The sequence below is a fragment of the Chrysemys picta genome, chromosome 8 (assembly GCF_011386835.1).
Source record: "Chrysemys picta bellii isolate R12L10 chromosome 8, ASM1138683v2, whole genome shotgun sequence".
Taxonomy (NCBI): domain Eukaryota; kingdom Metazoa; phylum Chordata; order Testudines; family Emydidae; genus Chrysemys; species Chrysemys picta.
In genome coordinates this window covers 30,519,766-30,541,470 of record NC_088798.1, presented here as the reverse complement: position 1 = coordinate 30,541,470, position 21,705 = coordinate 30,519,766, and the positions used below count along the sequence as shown (strand labels likewise).

The 21,705-nt window shown below is 42.2% G+C and overlaps 1 protein-coding gene across 3 annotated transcripts in view; it reads right to left on the bottom strand.

Annotated features, from left to right (window-relative positions):
- Positions 1–8,204: 8,204 nt before the first annotated feature.
- The window catches only part of SH3GLB1 (SH3 domain containing GRB2 like, endophilin B1), a 38,389-nt gene continuing 24,888 nt past the window's right edge, over positions 8,205–21,705 (bottom strand). For all 3 annotated transcript variants that reach the window (XM_005298088.5, XM_005298091.5, XM_005298093.4), the window contains 4 exons: positions 18,963–19,052; positions 18,127–18,227; positions 13,384–13,615; positions 8,205–8,685 (listed from right to left, as the gene is read on the bottom strand). In XM_005298088.5, the coding sequence (XP_005298145.1) occupies positions 8,578–8,685; positions 13,384–13,615; positions 18,127–18,227; positions 18,963–19,052 (531 nt within the window). In that variant the 3' untranslated portion in view covers positions 8,205–8,577. The remainder of the gene's footprint in view (positions 8,686–13,383; positions 13,616–18,126; positions 18,228–18,962; positions 19,053–21,705) is intronic.

The following is a 21,705-nucleotide window of genomic DNA, read 5'->3' as shown; positions in this document are numbered from 1 at the left end:
CCCAAATGTTTGGAAATTTTCAGTGAGTGTGATTTTTGCCTAGTTATGGCCCAGTATATGGCTTCAATTTACTGAAATATCTCAGAAGCACATCCCACATAAAACTTCTGCTCAGAAAGCCTGGGGGTGTGCATTTACTTAGGACTAATGTACAGCTGAATTGTTTAGACAGTGGTTTCCTGCGGCACGCACAGTGCTATTGTATCTGCATCCTAATTTGAATGCATAGCATAAAAAACTAATATAATTGGCTGAGAGATGAATAATGCTTCATAAAATACCTCAATAGTACAAGTTTATGCGTGTTCTATAATTCATGTGAAAATAAACTGCAAGAACTACAAAATGAGTTCAGCTTCCTCACATATCAGTCTGGCGTTAAATACTGCTTATACATAACTATAGAAATATATATGGTCCTCACGGTTCATTTCAGTTTTGCATTATTCATTTGGGTCATTGCTAATCGCACCTTAGTTTGACAATTAATTTATTACGCCTTTATTTTATCAAATGCATCAAACCAAGAACGTGAAGGAAGATGGAAACACACAACTAAATTTAGAAACCTGATAGATCTCCGGCTCTCCCTCGACTAACTTCAACCAACGGGGCTCTACTTTCGGACACCCCACCCCTGCATTCCATGGGAATGTTCATACTGAGGCTACTTTTGACTGAACAAATTATCCATTTTTCTCAGGATGATCAAACGGTCAGAAGATCGAAGATAATGGGCCATTGTGAAATGAAGCTATAGAATTCAGCAAGACTTCTAGAGAACAAGAAGGTAGCAATCTTTTCAGAACTGCTGTTTATGCAGCATATAGGCTATGTCTACACTAGCATCTGGATACATGTCCACACATCTGTATGTTCCCCTTTGACAAGTGTCCAAATATGCTGTGCTAGCCATGGCTATACACTTTGTACCTGGGTATATCCACATCCACGCTGGTACACACTTCTTTGGTACACAAGGTTAGCTCAGGGGTGGTATCCCGGGGTTCAGTGAGTCACAGGAGACGTCCTAGGATCTGACTTGCTGGGTATTGCAGGCACCTTCACAAATCTGGCAATGGCAACCCCTGCTCAGCCCTCTCTCCTGTCTAACTTGGTGGAAAACATAGAGCAAGTAATTGATTATGTGGTTCTGCTCCTGCTCCTTCTTCCTGGACAAATGTATGTATATTACAGTATGTGACCATTGAGAATCTTGGGTGAATGGACTCGAATCTCTCTCACAAGCCAGAGATAGGTGACTGATCCACTGACACGCTATGACACAGAGATGCATGAGAGTGCCAGTGTTGTGACTGTATATCAGGGGCAGGCAATCTATGGCACGTGTGCCGAAGGTGGCACCCGAGTTGATTTTCAGTGGCACTCACACTGCCTGGGTCCTGGCCACCCGTCCGGGGGGCTCTGCATTTTAATTTAATTTTAAATGAAGCTTCTTAAACATTTTAAAAACCTTATTTACTTTACATACAACAATAGTTTAGTTATATATTATAGACTTATAGAAAGAGACCTTCTAAAAACGTTAAAATATATTACTGGCACGCGAAACCTTAAATTAGAGTGAATAAATGAAAACTCGGCACACCACTTCTGAAAGGTTGCCGACCCCTGCTGTATATCCATGGTGGACTGCTGCTTCTGGATCACAAAAATCAGTGGAGTATGGTGGGGCAACATAGTCTTCGAAACTCCGGAACTTCAGAATGAAGCAGATGTTCCTGGACCTCTGTGAGGAGCCAATCCCAACTCTAGAGCAGCGAAACACGTGGTTCCAGAGATGCATACTGGTGCAGCAGCAGGTGGTTATTGCCCTCTGGAAGCTGGCAATGCCAGACAGCTACCAGTCAGTCACAAATCACTTTGGGATGGGGAAGTCCACTGTCAGGCTCATGGTAACGCAGATTTGCGAAACTATCAACACTCATCTACCCGTGGGTGGCTGCCAAAGTTATAGAAATTATTGCGGGTTTCCAGACAATGGTGTTTCTCTGAAAACATCCACTCCATATGCAGCGGCAGTCAAAAAAGCTAACAATGTTGAGAATCATTAAGAAAGGGATAGATAAGACATAAAATATCATATTGCTCTATATAAACCCATGGTACACCCACATTTTGAATACTGCGTGCAGATGTGGTTGCCCCATCTCAAAAAAGATATATTAGAATTGGAAAAGGTTCAGAAAAGGGCAACAAAAATGATTTGGGATATGGAATGGCTTCCATATGAGGAGAGATTAATAAGACTGGAACTTTTCAGCTTGGAAAAGAAATGACTAAAGGGGGATATGATAGAGGTCTATAAAGTCATGACTGGTGTGGAGAAAGTAAATAAGGAAGTGTTATTTACTCCTTCTCATGACAAGAACTAGGGGCCACCAAATGAAATTAATAAGCAGCAGGTTTAAAACAAACAAAAGGAAATATTTCTTCACACAATGAAGTCAACCTGTGGAACTCCTTGCCAGAGGATGTTGTGAAGGCCAAGACTATAACATGGTACAAGAAAGAACTACTAGATAAATTTATGGAGGATAGGTCCATCAATGGCTATTAGCCAGGATAGGCAGGGATGGTGTCTTTAACCTCTGTTTGCCAGAAGCTGGGAATGGGTGACAGGGAATGGATCACTTGATGATTACCTGTTCCGTTCATTCCATTTGGGGCACCTGGCATTGGCCACTGTCAGAAGACAGGATATTGGCCTAGATGGAGGCCATCAATGGCACTCACCCCCCTATACTTTGTCCATCAAAAGTGAGTGAGTACATCAATCAGAAAGGGTCCTCATTCAAGGTCTAGTAGACCACAAAGGCAGGTTCATTAACACTAACAACAGACACACAGGAAGGGTGAGGAGATTGGGACTGTACTTGAAGTGGAAGGAAAGGACTTTATTTCCCCAGAAATAATTGTTTCTGTATAGTGTCTCTATGCCCAGAATCATTCTGGGGGACTCCATCTAACCACTCCTACCCTGGCTAACAAAACCCTACCCCAACACCAACAATCTGGCAAAAATGGGAATTCAACTCCACACTAAGCAGCTTCAGGATGGGAGTGGAACACATCTTAGGATGGCTAAAGGCTTATTGGTGATCCCTCCACACCTGGTTGGATGCCAGTGTGGCCAATGCCATCCCCATTATTGTGGTATGCTGTGCATTTCATAACATGTGAGACTGAAGTGAATACTTTGGGACAGAGCAGGCACAGAACAGGACATGTGCATGATGGCACAGTTACATCACTGTTTTTCCTGTTCCGTTTTGTCAAATGCATAGGGAAGTTTATCCAACCTTTCTTCTCCCAGACTCCCGTTAACAAAGTTAACTTATTTCCATGCACATTGTATTTTCAATACGTCTCTAGCTTATTTATATTCACATACATGGACAGGGGTGGGGTTGGACTGGCTGGAAGTTCTGGGAGGGACAGATAGGACCCTGTAGTTCTCTGTCCTGGGCAATTACACAACTCAAGGCACAGACTGGTGGGGCCCAAAACCAAAGGGGGGGGACGGGACCCCCCCAAAAATGTACCTTCCTATCATAGCCTAAATGATGGGTCTGCACACAAGTAAAGGAAACAAACATTTATTGAAACTAGTGCATATAACGTAACACTGAACATTAAAAAAAACAAAAAAACAAATCAGACTCCCTGAAGTATACTAAAACTTCACTGCCTATGACTCAGTCTCCTTGGCCTTGACCTCCCTCTCCCCTGGACAAGGAGGGGGTGGGAAACAGCTGTGGAAAACATTTTTTTTGGGGGGGGGGGAGTGAAGACCACAAAGAGGGGCATCTCCAGCATGGCATGGGGGGGCAGACATGTGTCAGGCAGTCTCAAGCTTATCCCCCTGCTGCACTGGCACAGATCTCCCTCAGGAGCGGTTTTGGGTACTTGTGCAGTGTGTTATGCCTGGAGTCCTGAGGCCTCCCCTCTGTCATGGGGGGTGGGGGTGGGGGTGTCCTCCACCTTGAACAAAGTGGGCTGCAGCAGGAGGTGCCAGCTCTCAGATACTGGCAGCAGCTATTGTAGCAGGTGGGACGCAAATCTGTTCCACCACTTGTAACAGGGACTACAACAGGACATACTCCTGGCTCCTTTGGGGCAAGCTTCCCTGAACCATGAGTCCTGCTCTAGGAATTGGACCATTAATCCCTCCTGCCTTTCAGAAAACATTCTTCCCTCTCAACAGTCTGTTGTTTCCACTCCACAGTTCTTCGCTCCCGTTCCCTCAGAAAGTCAAACTACTCTTAGCTTCTCCTGTCGAGCCCAGCGAGCGGGTCCTACTGTCCCCCTGAAAAATACATGCAGTCGCCTCAGCCAAACGTCCTGCAACTACAATCTCAAGAGCAGTGCTATGTTTTATCTGTCCTTTGAAAGCAAGTAAGAAATCCTCCCACAACTTTGCTGTGGAAGGCCAAGATATAGGCACTTTACAGCATCTGAAGAATGCTATTGTTTCATTCAGATGCCTTTTACAGACCAAGAAAGGAACACCTTTTGAAAATGTAGGTAGTATGAACTAATGGTTTTAAAAATTGTAATGCCTTGTGTGCGATTGGACTGATGGGGGCATTTATTTCAGGGGCAATATTAAGAGTTCTCAATTTTTTCCTCTTCAGACTGGCCATCTGTTGCAGAACATAGCAGTTTTGGAAGTACACCTCTACCCCGATATAACGCAACCCCATATAACATGAATTCAGATATAATATAGTAAAGAAGCACTCGGGGGGGGGGGGGGGCAGGACTGTGCATTCCAGTGGATCAAAGCAAGTTCAATATAATGCACTTTCACCTATAACACAGTAAGATTTTTTGGCTCCTGAGGACAGCGTTATATGGGGGTAGAGGTGTACCAGACTGGAGGGTTTGGGGATGGGGGTGAAAGAAGGTGGCTTTACTGTCCTGTGATGGGGATCCAGCAATCTATGCAAAAGAAGTTTGTATAACTTGTCAACTCTTTACATAATTGCTGAACGGAGAGGCTTGGGGAGCCATGAAGGTGGAGCAAGCAGAATTACACTGCTGTTGATTCTTAAGAACTAGCTGGGGTTTCTGCTGCACCAAACATTTGCTAACTGGGAGACTATTCCAATGGAAAGAGACTATAGTCTAAGCTAGCAGACAGAACTTGCACAGAAGTAAGAATGAACCACTTCAAGTGCTCACCTGTACTCACACCAGCCCCTGCAATATCAGGAAATGAATCCCCTTCATCCAGAGAACAGTTGTGTCTTGGTTGGTGACTACTGGCTTCTATACACAGGTCCACTCACATGTTTATGCCAGAGCTCCCCTACCATCTGCATCTAAACACAGACTTTAAGGCATTTACGGGGTGGGGGAGCTTCCAATCATGCATGGATCCTATTGAGTCTCAGGGTCCTCCTCTGACTCCTCAGGAGGGGCTTGCTGAACTGGCTCCTCCAGGTAGAGGTGCAGAATGTGCTCCTCTCCTTCTCCATGGTCCCTGCTGCCTCCACAACCTTGCCTCCATTAGCATCCCACCAGATGACAAAGCCAGCAGGCTTGAGGAGTGGGTCATGCATCACCTCCGGCTCAGTACTTGGAGCTCTGAAGAACACCTGGTTCTGCTCCTTGAAGGGAGATGTTGCAGGACCCCTCCCAGAATACTGCCAGAGTCTTTTGACCTCTGTTAGTGGAGCCTTAAGTGCTTTATCCATTCCCGGCCCTGGGCCACGGTGCAGTAAATGCCCGCCTGTGCCAACTCTCCAAAACTTCCTGGTACAGGTGTAAGTTCCTGGTGTTGTGGGAGAGGCAGTGGAGGATGGTGAACTCCAATCACAGATTTAGCAGGACCTGAGCATGCTCAGCTGACCAGGCAGCTGCTCTTCAGCATGTTCCATGTCCATGTGTGGGTGTGTGAAAGAGAGAGAGGAACCTTTGTAGATTTGGTTAGAGAGTCAGGCAAGACAGTGCAGTGGATTGTGGGAAAGGGGCTAGAGGACCTAGCATGCACCTTACCCTCATCCACACTTCAGAGTGGCATGGGTAGGAGGAATGCCACACCACAGCCCAAGGTGTGATCATACCCACATCGCTCAGGAGTGCTAGAGTTCTTGCCTCGTACATGCCTGGAAGCCGGTGTTTCTGGAGTTTAGATGCAGAAGGGGGGTTCTAGCACAAACACGAGTGGACATATGTCTAGAAGCCAGTGTAGACATAATTTAGAGGTATGTCCAAGAAACATTCAACACCATGTTGAGTATTTTATTCAAAGGAAGGTCTAAATCAGGGGTAGGCAACCTATGGCATGCGTGCCAAAGGCGGCATGCAAGCTGATTTTCAGTGGCACTCACACTGCCCAGGTCCTGGCCACCGGTCTGGGGGAAGGGCTCTGCATTTTAATTTAATTTTAAATGAAGCATCTTAAACATTTTAAAAACCTTATTTACTTTACATGCAACAATAGTTTAGTTATATATTTAGACTTATAAAGAGAGACCTTTTAAAAACATTAAAACGTATTACTGGCACACGAAACCTTAAATTAGAGTGAATAAATGAAGACTCAGCTCACCACTTCTGAAAGGTTGCCGACCCCTGCTCTAAATGGTAACTAGTTCCAAACTAACACTGAAAGAGCTGTTCATTGTGGCTCCCCTCTGACACAGTAATAACATTCTAGAAAGTAAGGGTGGGTGGGTGAAGGAAAAGCTGATGCCACCAGAAGGTATACGTATAAGACATGGGGGGTGGTGAGATGCAAGAAGGTTGAACCCTTTAACATGACTGAGGCACTTTTCACCTTGGTTGGTCAACTGTCAGTCACAAGCCCACTCCAAAAGGAGTTCAGCATAAAAAAAAAAAAAAATCAAGGTTTTAAGAACTCTGCACAGAAAGGAGATCACTGCTCAAGAAAATTAAGGGGGCACAAGGGACTGTTTCTGCAAATGACTTCTTAGTTTAATTGCAATGAAGTTGTGTTCAGCTTCTGAACAAGTGTTCATGTCTGTGTATTCCTCCCAACCTCCTGCTCTGTTCCGAGTGCATCAAGTCACCTTTAGTGATACCATTGTGGTAACCCAGTGTAACAGTTTGGTAGAGTAGGAGTAAGGAAGAGTCTTGTCACCTAGAAAAACAAAACAGATGCATCTCCCTTTTTACCTCTGCTCTTGAACTCCAAGTTTTTTTTTTTTTTTTTTTTTTAAATAAACTGTTTGGTTATCTATTTATTTTTGTCCATTACAATCATGTTAGGCCCTCAGAAGATCTCTTGCCATGTTCCAACACAACTTCTGGGTTTCCATGACATAGATCATTTCCAGACATTTTATCTACTTTCACTAGTTAAAAAATGACATTTCATTAGATCCCCATTATCCTTTTCAAGAGCCAGGCTGCTCTGTGGCAGCCATAGGTTGGTGCATCTCACTAAGATGTAATTGACAACATACTGAAAATTCAATTACGCCCTTTGATTAGTTTGAAGTTAGTCTATTAATACTAAGTGTAAGAGTAAATTAGTGAACTGCCTACCTTTACCTACATGTGACCTTGAACTTAAAAGCACATCTGATGCAAAATGCGTTTGTTACATGAAAGGGACAATTAAAAATAGCATAAATTGACACTGATTTGGGTCATCAGTGGAAGTTATGGTTAAGTCATTGAGTCATTTTCTGCTCACAAGACTTTAGTACTATCCTTTCTTACGTATAGTGAATGCAAACAGATGAATGCAAGTAAATTTGCAAACATTTATGATGCTTTCTGTGACATTTATATTTAATGGAATGAATATCTAGAATTTTCCTGGTATTTAGCTGTTTATTTGAGTAGACTGCAGTAAGCCAGTTTGAAATTTTGGGTTGGTTCATGTGTTTGCTTTATTAAAGCTTTGGCACGAGGGGAAAAACAAAAACACCAAGCAGGGTTCTCTAGAAGTGTTACTTTAAAACAAAAACAAATATACACATTAAAAAAAAAAAAATCAAAAATTGGGTTTTCAACTAGGAACTCAATTTATTTTAAAAGGATTAAAATGCATGTATCATTCAATTGTTAACCACAAATGTCAACAAGTTCATATTCGATATACCATGTTGGAGAACCAGAGACAAATATAGTTTAATTTTTAAAGTGTTAACACCGTTTTTTTGGCTATTCACTATGCTGAGCAAATAACTGGAGTCAGACTGATATCAATTCACAATAAATTTATTTTATGTGAGGAAAGAAGCTTGCCATTAATGAAAAATTCAGTAGAAAACAGTGCCCTCCTGCTTTCGGTCTAGATTACTCAAAAGTAGAAGCTTGGTATTAGTGAAAACTTCAGTAGAAACAATTCTGTAGGAAACATTCTTGGCACATGAAATAAAAGCTTTAAACTCAAATTAAATCTGAACAGAGTATTTACCATGCAACAATACTGGCAGAAGAGCCGGTTTCTGATGACTGGTATTCTTCTCCCTTAAGACAATAAACATGGAAGACACTTAAACCTGCTTTATATAAACTTAATTGTATATAAATATGGTGTCGCCGTAAGTGGCAGTCTTTATTCAGGCCAGCCATTTAGTTTAGCAGTTCTAAGTAAGTAATAGGCACTTTGCCCTTCTGATTTCCCCTTTCACCCATCAACCAGTCTGAATCCATACCAGGGACACTGTACACCGTGATCACCTAAAAACAAAAATACACCATTAACATTTGACCCTAGAATAAATATTCCTGGCAATAAACAACCTATTTCCAAAGGCTCGGATTTCTGATATTAGCTACATGCATATTTTTAAAGGGCATATTTGACATGAACTTCCATAGAGCAGTAAGCAAATGTTTGCAGAAACTATTACTCATGATCAGTAGGAGAGAGCTTGACAAAGTAGAAAGTATTTAAAAAGGCCTGAGTTAGAAAGAGTCCCTTTTCATATTTAGATGAAACCTTTGCCTTGTTATTGCTTTTATACATGTTGACTTTACATATAAATCCTCCATACAGCAGTTTTCCTTAATACTGATAGTTCCTTGGCAACTTAAACTTCTTCTGCAATTTAAAGTTCCTTCAATCATAGAAATGTAGGACTGAAAGGGTCCTCGATATATCATCTAGTCCAGTCCCATGCATTGAGGTAGGACTAAATATTACCTAGACCATCCCTGACAGGTGTTCTTAAAACCCTCTAATGACAGAGATGCCACAACCTCCCTAGTAATTTGTTCCAGTGTTTAACTACCTTTTCAGTTAGAAAGCTTTTCCTAATGTCTAGCTTAAATCTTCCTTGCTGCAATTTAAGACCATTGCTTCTTGTCTTATCCTCAGAGGTTAAGAAGAACAATCTCTCTCCCTCCTCCTTGTAACAGCCTTTTATGCACTTGAAAACTTATGTCCCGTCTTCACTTTTCCAGACTAAACCAACCCAATTTTTTTCCTCCAATCTTTCCTCATAGGTCATGTTTTCTAAACCTTTAATCATTTTTGTTATTCTTGGGACTTCCTACAATTTGTCCATATCCTTCCTTAAATGTGACACCCAGAACTGAACAATATTCCAGTTGAGGCCTTATCAGTGCTAAGTAGAGTGGTAGAATTATTTATCATGCATCCTTACAACAATACTGCTAATACATCCCGGAATGATGTTTGCTTTTTTTTTTTTTTGCGCAACAGTGTTACATTGTTGACCAATGAAAAACCGCAGAACCTTCTGCATTCCTTCTTTCTAGGCAGTCATTTCCCATTTTATATTTGTGCAACTGCTTATTCCTTCTTAAGTGTAGTACTTTGAATTAGTCCTTACTGAATTTCATCCTATTTACTTCAGACCATTCCTCCAGTTTGTCCAGATCATTTTGAATTCTAATCTGGTCATCCAAGGTGCTTGCAACCCCTCTCTGCTTCAAATTTATAAGTGTACGCTCTCGGTCATTATCCAAATAATTTATGAAGATATTCAACAGAACTGGACCCAAAACAGATTCCTGTGGGACCCCTCTCGATATGCCCTTCCAGCTCGACTGAGCCATTGATAACTACTCTGAGTATGGTTTTCCAGCCAGTTGTGCACCTACTTATAGCACAGAGGAGGGCAAACTACGCCCTGCAGGCTGGATCTCGCCCATCAGGGCTTTCAATCTGTCCCACGGGATTGCCAGCCCTGTGGCGCAGTAGGGATAAGGCAGGCCCCCTGCCTGCCCTAGCCCCGTGCCACTCCCAGAAGCGGCCGGCACCATGTCCCTGTGGCCCCTAGGGGGGAGAGGGAAGGGCGGGCAGAGGGCTTTGTGCCGGGAAACTGTGTCCAATGGGAGCTTCGGGGGTCATGCCCACAGGTGAGGACAGCGCACAGCAGAGCCGCCTGCCCCACCCCACCCCCAGGAGTCACTGCCAGATATGCTGGCCACTTCTGGGAGTGGTGCGGGGCCAGGGCAGGTAGGGAGCCTGCCTTAGCCCCGCTGCACACCGCTGCCTCCCGGGAGCCGCTCGAGGTAAGTGGTGCCGGGCTGGAGTCCACACCCCACATCCCTCCTGCACTCCAACCCCCTACCCTGAGCCCCCTCCCGCACTCCCTCCTGCACCCCAACCCCTTTCAATCTGACCCACAGGATTGCCAGCCCCGAGATGCAGTGGGGATAAGGCAGGCTCCCTTCCCTACCCTGGCCCTGCTCCCAGAAGCGGCCAGCACCATGTTCCTGCGGCCCCTGGGGGGAGGAGAGGGCAGAGGGCTCCTGCACCCTAACCCCTTGCCCTGAGCCCCTTCCTGCACACCGCACCCCCTCTGACACCCCAACCTCCGGTCCCAGCCCTATATTCATGGCCCTGCATATAATTTCCCCACCCAGCTGTGACCCTCAGGCCAAAAAGTTTGCCCACCCCTGTTATAGCAGTTTCATGTAGGCTATATTTCTCTAGCTTATGAGATGATTATGTGAGACAGCATCAAAAGATTTACTAAAGTAGATATGACATCTACCATCTCCCCCATCCACAAAGCTTATTACCCTGTCAAAGGAGGATATTAGGTTGATTTGACATGATTTGTTCTTGACAAATCCATGTTGACTGTTTATTACCTTATTTTATTATAGATGCTTGCAAATTGTTTGATTATTTGCTCCATTATCTTTCTGTGTACTGAAGTTAAACTGACTGGTCTGTAATCCCCTGGGTTGTCCTTATTCCCCTTTTAATACATAGGTACTATATTTGCCCTTATCCAGTCCTCTGGATCTCTCCCATCCTTCACAAGTTCTCAAAGATAATAGCTAATGGCTCAGAGATCTCTTCAGCTAGTTCCTTAAGTATTCTCGGTTGTATTTCATCAGGCCCTGCTGACTTGAAGACTTTTAACTTGTCTAATGGCACGTCTACACTTAAAATGCTGCATCGGTGCAGCTACATCAACCCTGCTACACTGCTCTAGCACTTTAATGAAGTCACTATGCCAATGGGAGAGAGCTCTCCCATCAGCATAGTTAGTCCACTTCCCCGAGAGCAGCTCTCCTGCCGACATAGCGCTGTCTACATGGGAGGTTACATCAGTATAACTACATTGCTCGGGGGGGAGGGGGTGTGTGTGTGTGTGGATTTTTCACACCCGAGTGATGTAGTTATTCTGATATAGGTCCATTCTGTAGACCAGACCAAAGTAATTCTTAACTTGTTCATTTCCTATTTAATATGAGATCCTATCCCATTTACATTGATGCTCTTTATGGTTTGTCTGATGAGTGTTAACTTTTTTGGTGAAAAAACATAAATAAAAAGCTTTTAGTACTTCAGCCATTGGTGCATTTTCTGTTATGGTCTTTCCCTCCTCATTGAATAATGGGCCTACCTTGTTCCTGTTCTTCCTCTTGATTCATATGTATTTGTAAAATGCTTTCTTGTTACCCTTTATATCCCTAATTAGTTTAATCTCATTTTGTGCCTTGGCCTTTCTAACTTTGTCCTACATGCTTGTGGTTTTTTTGTATTCATCCTTTGTAATTTGACCTAGTTTCCACTATTTATACGACTCTTTTTTTGAGTTCCAGGTCATTGAAGATTAATTGGTTAAGCCAGGATGGCCTCTTACCATCTATCCTATGCATTGATATCGTTTGCGCTCATGCTGTTAATGTATTTTTAAAAAACTGCCAACTCTCTTAAACTCTGCCTCCCCGCAGACTTGTTTCCCCCCCTTTGAATTTTACCTACCAATTCTCTGAGTTTGATAAAGTCCATTGTCTTTATTCTGCTGTTCCCCTCCCCCCATACCATTCCCTAGAATCATGAATTATCGTTTCATGATCACTTTCACCCAAGTGGTCTTCCACCTTCAGATTCTCAATTAATTACTCCCTGTTTGTCAGAATTGAATCCATAATAGCCTCCCCTAGTTCCATTCTCCACCTTCTGTAATAAAACGTTATCTCCAATGCCTTCCAAGAAGTTGTTGGATAATCTGTGCCCTGCTGTATTATTTTCCCAGTCTATAATGCTAATTAGCACTTTCAGCACTTTCTAATAGATTTTAATGTCAAATAAAAGCCCAATTGTGCCACTTCCTTCCAAGTTCTCTGTTGAAATCAAGTTTCTGTGCTTATGCACTCATCCCTGAGTGTAACCTAAGCAGAATTTAACGACTCAGTCATTATAATGGTAACATCAATGGGTTCTAATGGAGGGAGGTACTATAACATGAAAAGGGGTGGCAGAATTGAACCCCAACAGCTTAACTCATAAGATAACACTTACTGTGCCTGCCTCACAGAAGTTATCCCCATTTTATGATACCAGGATAAGCAAGTACTGGGCACTTCAGTGACTCGCAAACAGTGGCAGTAAAATTCTGATACATTAGGTCAGTGGTTCTCAACCAGGGGTACATATTACAACTCATCTAGATATTTGCCTAGTTTTACAACAGGCTACAGAAAAAGCACTAGTGAAGTCAGTACAAACTAAAATTTCATACACACAATGACTTGTTTATACTGCTCTATATACTATACACGGGAATATAAATATTGTACTTTCATTTCAATTGATTTATTTTATAATTGTATGGTAAAAATGAGACAATAAGCATTTTTCAGTAATAGTGTACTGTGACACTTTTATAGTTGTGTGTCTGATTTTGTAAGCAAGTAAATTTTAAGTGAGGTGAAACCTGGGATATGCAAGACAAATCAGACTCCTGAGAGGGTACAGTAGTCTGGAAAGGTGGTGAGCTACTGCATTAGGTTACACAGAGGTTTCTAGCCTCCACTCCAGAATACTTAAGTCACTATTTCTATGTTGAACACAAGTTTCCTAAAATAGTATTTAGGACATTTAAACTGGTTAGTCATGAGTATGCTGGTTTTAAATTACAATGCTATTTAGAAAAAGCCTCTTACCTCATCTGCAAGAAGTGATAGTTCACTGCTGTTTGCAGCATCATAATCATAGAGAACTCTGGCTTTCCTGCTGCCACTTGATGCTTTCAGTTCACTGAAGCCTGAAGTAACTACTGAATTGCTTACTGAAGGCAATGAAGCAGAGGCAGAAGCCAAGACTGAGGAAGCAGAAACACTTGGCACTGGGGTCGAGGAAGACTGATTATTGTTAGAGCGGAAGGTAGATGGAAAGCTGTGGAAAAACAAGATGACCACTGACTGAATTATTTCAACACACATGGAAGCAAGCCTTCATCACTATAGTAAGAGTTTCAATTATATGACCCTGTGACCTTTCCTACCAACTGTGTAACAGGCACTACACGTTGTGACAGCAAAGCTTATTACCTTCCTTGAAGTCTGAAGTGTAGTTCTCTTCATGCCAGTTGCATCTGTCAACACCCCAAATGGGAATCACCTTTGATTCATGGATTTCACAAGCAGAACCATTATAGCTGACAGAGCTAGCTACTAAGCATTATTAATGAATGATAGTATTTGTGAAACTGATAAAACCTATCGAACATGAATAGGAATATAATACTTACAACTCAGGCGATTTCCCTGACAAGAGAATATATTGCCCATTAAAATTCACACCCCCTCCCCCGCCCGGAAGCCATTGTTGCAAATTCCATTTCACTCTGCCCCACACCCTCACATACCCTCCATCTAACCACCATCCCGTACAGTCTATATACAAAAAGTGTTCCGGCCACTCTAGCTCAGACATCATCTTGCTGCAGATCTCCAGTTTCTCCCATCAGCCCTCCTACACAGGCTGGAAACCCCACAGGTGCTACCCCTTTCACACTCCTGATGTGGGGAAGAGACTTCACCCTTACTCTGCCTACTTTATGTTACCACTGAAAGCATTCATGGGATTTCAAACAAAATTAAGAGCTGGAGTCTTACCCTGAGCATCTCAGAATCCAAGTTGGAACTTGCATATACTGGCTGCAAACCCCAGAGTAACTACATACCCTAACAACAACATAATTTCATCTCCTCAGACAGAAAACTAAGCTAGAATGTCTGCCCTCCTTGCTTGGCAGCCTGCTTCTACAGAAAGTCGGGCTGTTGTCTATATCTGACAGCACCAGTGGTCAGTCAGCTAGTACGCAAGCCCAGTGGTCTACATAGCCTCTTCATCCTCCTATTCTGAGCAATCAGCAGCTATGCCCCATCTATTTACAAATTTAGGGCCCTATCCAGTGTGAAAAGTGGAACTCAAGAAACTGTCCTGTCACGCTCCATGACTAATACAGTGGAGACTTTCTTGTCCAAGATATATGGCAGGAAGGACAGGAATTGGTTTAACCACCACTGTAGTTTTAAGCTAAGTAGATTACTCCTGAGGGAATTCTGTGCCAAAAAATTAAAAATTCTACAATTTTTATTTGTCAATAAATAAATGTGGTTCCAGCATGGTAGTGAGGAGCACAGACCACTGGCTGTACTGAGGTGAGAGATCACCCTGAAGCCCCCACCTCCCCTGGTACTGGGACTCAGCAGTGAGGCTGCACCTGACCCTGACACAGTGCAAGGGCTAGGCCTGCCTCAGAAATACCCCGGGGCCCTGCCCCTCTGCACCAGGTGTGGGTGGGCAGGTTTAGCCCACCAGGATCCAAGTGTGGAGGGCTTAGTGCAGAGGGATCCCGGTGTGGGGTGAGAGGTTTCTGTGTGGGACGATCTGGGTGCAGGTGACTCAGTGGGAAATCTGGATGTACAGGGGCTCAGGTGGGGGTGGTGGTGGTTCTGGTTGAAGGAGCAAAGGGACTCTGCAGGGGATCCAGGTGAAGGTGGTTGGGGATCAGCAGGGGGGTTTGGGTGAGGGGAAATGGGGCTCAATGTCCAGGTGCAGCTAGTTGGGGCTCAGTGGGGTGGGAGTCCAGGTGTAGGGGGAAGGACTTGTCAGGGTGAGGGTTCAATGGGCCTGCTTAACGGGGGAGTCCCAGCTGCTGCTGAGAGGATGCCGCATGCCAGGCTCCCGTTTCCCCCTGCGATTCTCCTATCCCCTTTTTTCCCCTCCATCTCTTTCCCTTCACTCCCACATTCCTCTCCCCCTGCCCTATTCCATCCCCTCTTCCTTCCCCACTGCTTCTTTACCTCACCCCCCCGTTCCCTCATTTCCCCCCACCCTCCCCTTACCCAGCCCCACCATGGGCATTCATTGTTGCACAGAAAACAGGAAGGCTCCTAGCACACAGAAGGAAATCACAACTGACACTAGGACCCAGGAAGTGGCATTCAGCCCCAAAAAACTGCACCCATGGTAGTCCATTCCCCCTTCTCGGTGGCATCCGAGGTTTTCTGCAGGGAAGCACAGGAATTCTGCAGAGGGGGGCTGTTTTCTGTGGGCACGCAGTCCCACAGAATCCCCCTTGGAGTAGTAGATGCAAGTTTCATATGGCAGTTTGAGAGACTTTCCAGCCCATAGACTGAGCATCAGCAAGATTATGGAGATAGGGTTAAGGCCAAGTTTCAAGACCAGATTGACATATTTCCATGAACATTGGCAGTTTGTATGAGCATGCTAAAATAAAAGCACTGTACATGCCTAGGCAAAGAAAATTAGTTAAGAGGAACAATCTTCTTTAGGTTAAAACTATTATGCTTAAAGCAAGTCCTATTTGCTTTCTATAGATTATCAACCTAGTTCTTGAAGTCTGTACTCTTGCCATTTTCTGTTACTCGGAACAGTCTTCCAAAAACACTTCATTTGACTCATCATAAAAATTTAAGTGATCCAAAAATCTGCCCTTATTCTCACGTAGCTTCTCTTCAACTTTTGATTCTGCGGTATGTGTTGTATACAAGTTACTTAATTTATACTGGTGTACCATCTTTCATGGAGGCGCTCAATGTGTTTTACAGATATTAAACCTCTTAACTTGTTCATAGCAACACAAGCACTTTTTTAGTGGAAGAAATGAGGCATAGGGCTTAAGTGACAAGTCAAGAAAAGACACAGGTGTATTAGCTTTTTCCTGCTATAGCTACTACACTCTCCCACTCATTAAGGCAAAGTTTATGCATTCCTTATCTATATAGAGAAATAGAAAGCCTCATAGTAGAACCTCAGAGTTATGAATACCTCAGGAATGTTGGCTGTTTGAAACTCTGAACATAACGTTATGGTTGTTCTTTCAAAAGTTTACAACTGTACATTTACTTAAAACAGTTTTGAAACTTTACTATGCAGAAGAAAAATGCTGCTTTTAACCATCTTAATTTAAATGAAACAAGCACAGAAAGTTTCCTTACCTTGTCAAATCTTTAACTTTCACTTAAAAAAAAAGTTTACATTTAACACAGTACTGTACTGTGCTTTGTGTCTGCTGCTGCTGCCTGATTGCATACTTCCAATTCCAAATGAGATGTGTGGTTGACCAATCAGTTCGTAACTCTGAGATTCTACTGTATGTATGTATATTTTGGGCTTGTCGTTTTAGCAGCCCCCATACAACATAACAAAAGTTGTAAATGAATTAGTGCAAGTTATAATACAGCATCAAATTTTAAACATACTAGTTTCAAATGCCAGTTATTTCTAAATTTGTTTTGAGAAGGCAAGTTAGTGGTAAAATTCAGTTACCACCATCACAAAAAGAAAGAGTCCAACCACTGAGTATGTGTTAGAATGTGTTTCATCAGGTCTGCTAGAGTTCTAGTTAAAGCAGCTTGCCATTTACAAGTGGCTGCAAAAAAGAACCTTTTCTTCTAGTAAAGAAAAGGTTGTTAACAGGGAAATTATCCAATTAGGGCTTGTCTACACCTTGAAATATACCAAAATAGCTATTCCTGGATAATTATTTGGGAATAGCTATTTTGGAATAAACCCCCACGTGGACACTGATTCCAGAAAGCTTGCTCTCCGTTGAATAAAGTGGTCTGGCATACACCATAGTTTCAGAAAAATTCTGATTGGGACAAAGGGTTTGAAATAGGGAGCTGTATGAAATGTGTAGAATACAATTTGTATAGAATACAAATGTATCAGCATACAATTCTTTAAAGCATTTTAGAATTTAGGCAATAGATGGTTTCTTTCACTTGCTTTTTAAAAAAAAAAAAAAAAAAAAAAAAAAGCTTAAGCTATCCAGACACTAGGCAAGTAGTTTACCTACTCAGTTGCTACCATTAATTTCCCCACCAACCTTCTCATATTAAGAAATGTATTTCTCCCCATAGTAATTTGCTTTACTGGTAACCTGCTCTAAACTTTGGAGAACACGCCTGTATTCTCAAATCAGTTTAAGGTCTTGCATGTCAACATTTAACTTGCTAATGGATCTACAAGTAGTACAATGGCCTCCACTGCATTTGACAGCCGTTTGCTAGAATGGATCACCACCAACACAGTACAATAATTAGAAGTATTCTGCTAGGAATCCTCTAGATCTCTACCAGAAGTGGTCATACATGCTCCCCATCCCTCATTATAGACTCCGCAAAGTCTCCGTCTCACTTTATGCTTCACAGCACTGGCTCTATCTACAGGTTTGGGATTTTTTGCTCCATGGGTGTAACTATAACAATGTAGTTACATTGTACAAACCCTGTTTTGCACCAGTGCAGCACATGTGCATTAGAGGTTTGTAGAACTATATTAATGTAGTTACAACAGTGCAAGTTTTCCTACCTCAAACAAGTCCTTACACAAAGCTGTAACTATAAAAAAAGCTTTTGCAGTTTTATTACCTTCCAAGTTGTTTTTGGAGGTCCAACATATATTGGTAACATTGTGCATAATAGGTCATCTGAGCTTCAACAAAATCAGTCAGACAGCGAAGATGATGTGCCTATAATATAGTGAAGAGTTCAAGTTTTTAGTGCACATGAAGAATACTATACCTGCATTAAAAAGGCTGGCTTGGTAGATTAGCATCAGTGGCAACCCTGAATTGGGGGGGGGGGTGGAAAAAGAGAGAGAAGAGGAGACGGATGGGGAACAACAAATTCATGATCCAGACTCAAAAGGTAATTGGGATGTTAGTGCTATAGAAAATATTTTCAGGCCTGAGAGATATGATGCTTGCATGATGCCCACCATTCTTAATTCTCTGTCCAATTGAAGAGTTACAGTAGTATGCAGTAATTTTGTAATTTGTAGCCTCAACACAGGGTGGGTCTGGTGTGGATCTCAGAAGCTTAGAAGAAAGGCGCCCAAAGGGTCTTCTTACTAGGGCCCTGAGGAGACCAGAGTTAAATTAGCTGGACAGTAACTACAGCTTAGAAGGTTTCAGGGTAGCAGCCGTGTTAGTCTGTATCCTCAAAAAGAACAGGAGTACTTGTGGCACCTTAGAGACTAACAAATTTATTAGAGCATAAGCTTTTGTGGGCTACAACGTGCTGAAGCCACAAGTACTCCTGTTCTTTTTACAGCTTAGAAGTTGAGATTCAAATGGGTATGTATTGTACAACACATTTTAAGGTGTTAAGGAAAAATTAGCATTTTAAAAGTATTTCCAAGCAACTTCCTGTAGTTATTTTAGAGAGTCTCAATTTTATTCATTTTCTTCAATTTAGATACTCACATGTGTACTGCTGATGCCTTCCAGCAGCAGTCTGGTAATCTCTGCTTGACGGTCAAATTCACTCTGAGTTATTCGTACTTCCTGTTCAGACTGAAGAGTATAAACTTATTAGAAGTTTGTACAACACAGCTTAAAACACTGCTTACTAACACCGTTACAGTTCCTACTTGAAGGCCTTGATCCTACAGCCAGGTGCTTAACTTTATGCATCTAAGTGGTTCCACGGACTTCAATGGGACCATTCACATGCATGCAGTAAAGCATATGTTTAGGTGTTTGCAGGATTAGGGCCCAATTTTTTTTTCATGCTCTACAATACTGAATAGATTACAGCTATTTAGTGTTTTCAGGCAGTTTCAAATAGCCATATATGAGCCTTTTTGCCAAAAATTTAACAGAATGTTTTATTAGTCACCAAGTTTTATGTCTGATAGATCTGCATAGGCAGATCAATGGGTGCCTCAAAATTAAGATCTCTAAGGAGAAAATGAAATTTAGATTTAGTCCCAGTCTGATGTTTTAACTTCTCTGCTACACTAGAAAATGAATTAGGCCACCAACAGTAGAACTTCAAGACTTCATATATAACATTAATATTTATTTTTAAAACTCTTTCAAATTCATGGATTACTCTAATTGCTGCTAGTTAGCCTACAGTTCTTAGCAATTTTAAAACAAGTCTAAAATGATCTAGTAACATTAGAGGGTCTCATTTAAACACAAGAGCAAGTCATTCTGAATTCCACACTGTTCTGAGCAACCAATGCCACCCAAATTGCACATGACTATATAATCAGAGTTGCAGTATCCAAGATTCACTGTTCTGAGGTCTCCGGTGGGAAGTATGCAGTTCTGGTATCTAGATTCCTCTCTCAGTGCTTTTAAATTTGACCATTTAGTGTCTCGTTTCTGTATGGGATAATTCAGCAGGCAAAAGTCTGTCTTTGTCTGAGGTGCAGCAGTTAACTACTCTTACAATAAGGGAAATGAATTTACAAGACCTATTGAAGTGGCACAACTTTTTTTCTTGCATGTCATTTTACTTGAGACTATATTTCTGCTTATCCTACTATGAATAGTTCCATGGGAACACAGAAGTGACTCAAAGGAATATGCACAGAAGAATTATGGAACTAAAATATTTCAGGGTTAAGTTTTTACAGCCACTTTTGAAATGGTTTAAAAGACAGTGAAGAAGCTGTGGACAATGAAGTATACAGTTGGTATTTAGTAGTGAGATGACCTATAAATTTAACACAAGTTAATTCATATTAACTTTCCAAACTTTGTGCAGAGTGTCCCAAATGGACAGCATGGGTCCATTAGAACTTGTTCTGTCAGAAGTCTTTCAGGACAAGCTAGCTTACTCCTCCCTCTCCCCCCAGAAAAGCAGTCGTACTTTTAGAGAAAACAGCAGACACATTTACTATAAATGTTTATGCCTGAAGCGTTGACGCGTATTGCTTCAGAAGTCAGGACTTCACCAGCACAATGAACTCATGGCTGGCCATTCGGAAAGAGCTGTGTAAGAACAGGAAGGAAAATAGGAGGGTTTGTGTGTGTTTTGTTTTGGTGTTTGTTGTTTTGCAACAAGAGAGATGGGAAGGTTGGGGAAAAAAAAAAAAAAGGAAGAGTTGAATTTCCTGCTTTTGCACTCCACACATAGCTTCCCAATGGATGGGAAAACTAGTTAACTGTCTTGAGTTTTACAAAAGTAAATCTTTTTTGGTACTTCCCCTGAAATGTACTGCAATTTGATTGTTTTTAAACACATACAGATATGAAGTTGTAACAAGGCTGATACTTTAATGAAACAGGGCAGAGGGCAAATTATCCACTTTAATGATAGAGAAAATAAAGCAGATTCCTTCCCTTATCAAGTTCATAATGACAAAAGAAGTTATACAACTGTGTGTTAAACAGGCGCACACTGAATTAGTTCACCAGACAGAAGGGCCTTTGGAAGCATCACTGCTCAAGCTTAATTGCTATATGCAGAGCATTACTTGAACTTGGAGCATGCCATCGCAACCTCCAGATCTCTAGTTTCTTCATCTTCCCATGCATTGCCTCATCCCCTTTTTCACTGCTGCTGATTGAAGTGAAGTGTATACCTTATGGTATACCGATTTATATCACTGGGGTAAAATGGTATACATGCACAACTGACATTCTGAGCTCATGCAACTTGTAACCTTATCACCCCTGAGAAGGGTTAAGGATAGAGCCTTGAACTGTAAATCTAGGCTACCCTGCCCTCAGTGTATAACTGCAACCACAGTCAGTGAAACCTCCTGTTTTAATAGGAAGTAGCAGATGACTGTCACTGTCTTGCCATGAAGGGCCCTTGACGTGATACCTGCTCTCCACCTCAGTTCAGACCAGGGATTTGTAAGCCTTCTGAGCTGAAAAGCTTATTGATAGATAACCAGTTGACCCAGAGTATAGTGCGTCCAGTTCAGACAGCACTTCAAAAAGTTAATTGGAAAGGGTGCAGAAGAGCTGCAAGACTAATTCAAGGTCTGGAAATCATGCCTTGCAGTAAGAGACTAAAGAAGCTCAGTCTATTTAAAGTTCACTCAAGAGAAAGTTAAGGGGTGACAATCATCTACAGGTGCCTACCTATATGGGAAAGATTTGATAGACTAAGCTAGCAGAAGCAGGCTTAGACCAATTCAAACTAAAAAAAAAAAAAAAAAAAAAAATCTGTGCTTTATTTCAACAGTGAAGGCAATTACATCCA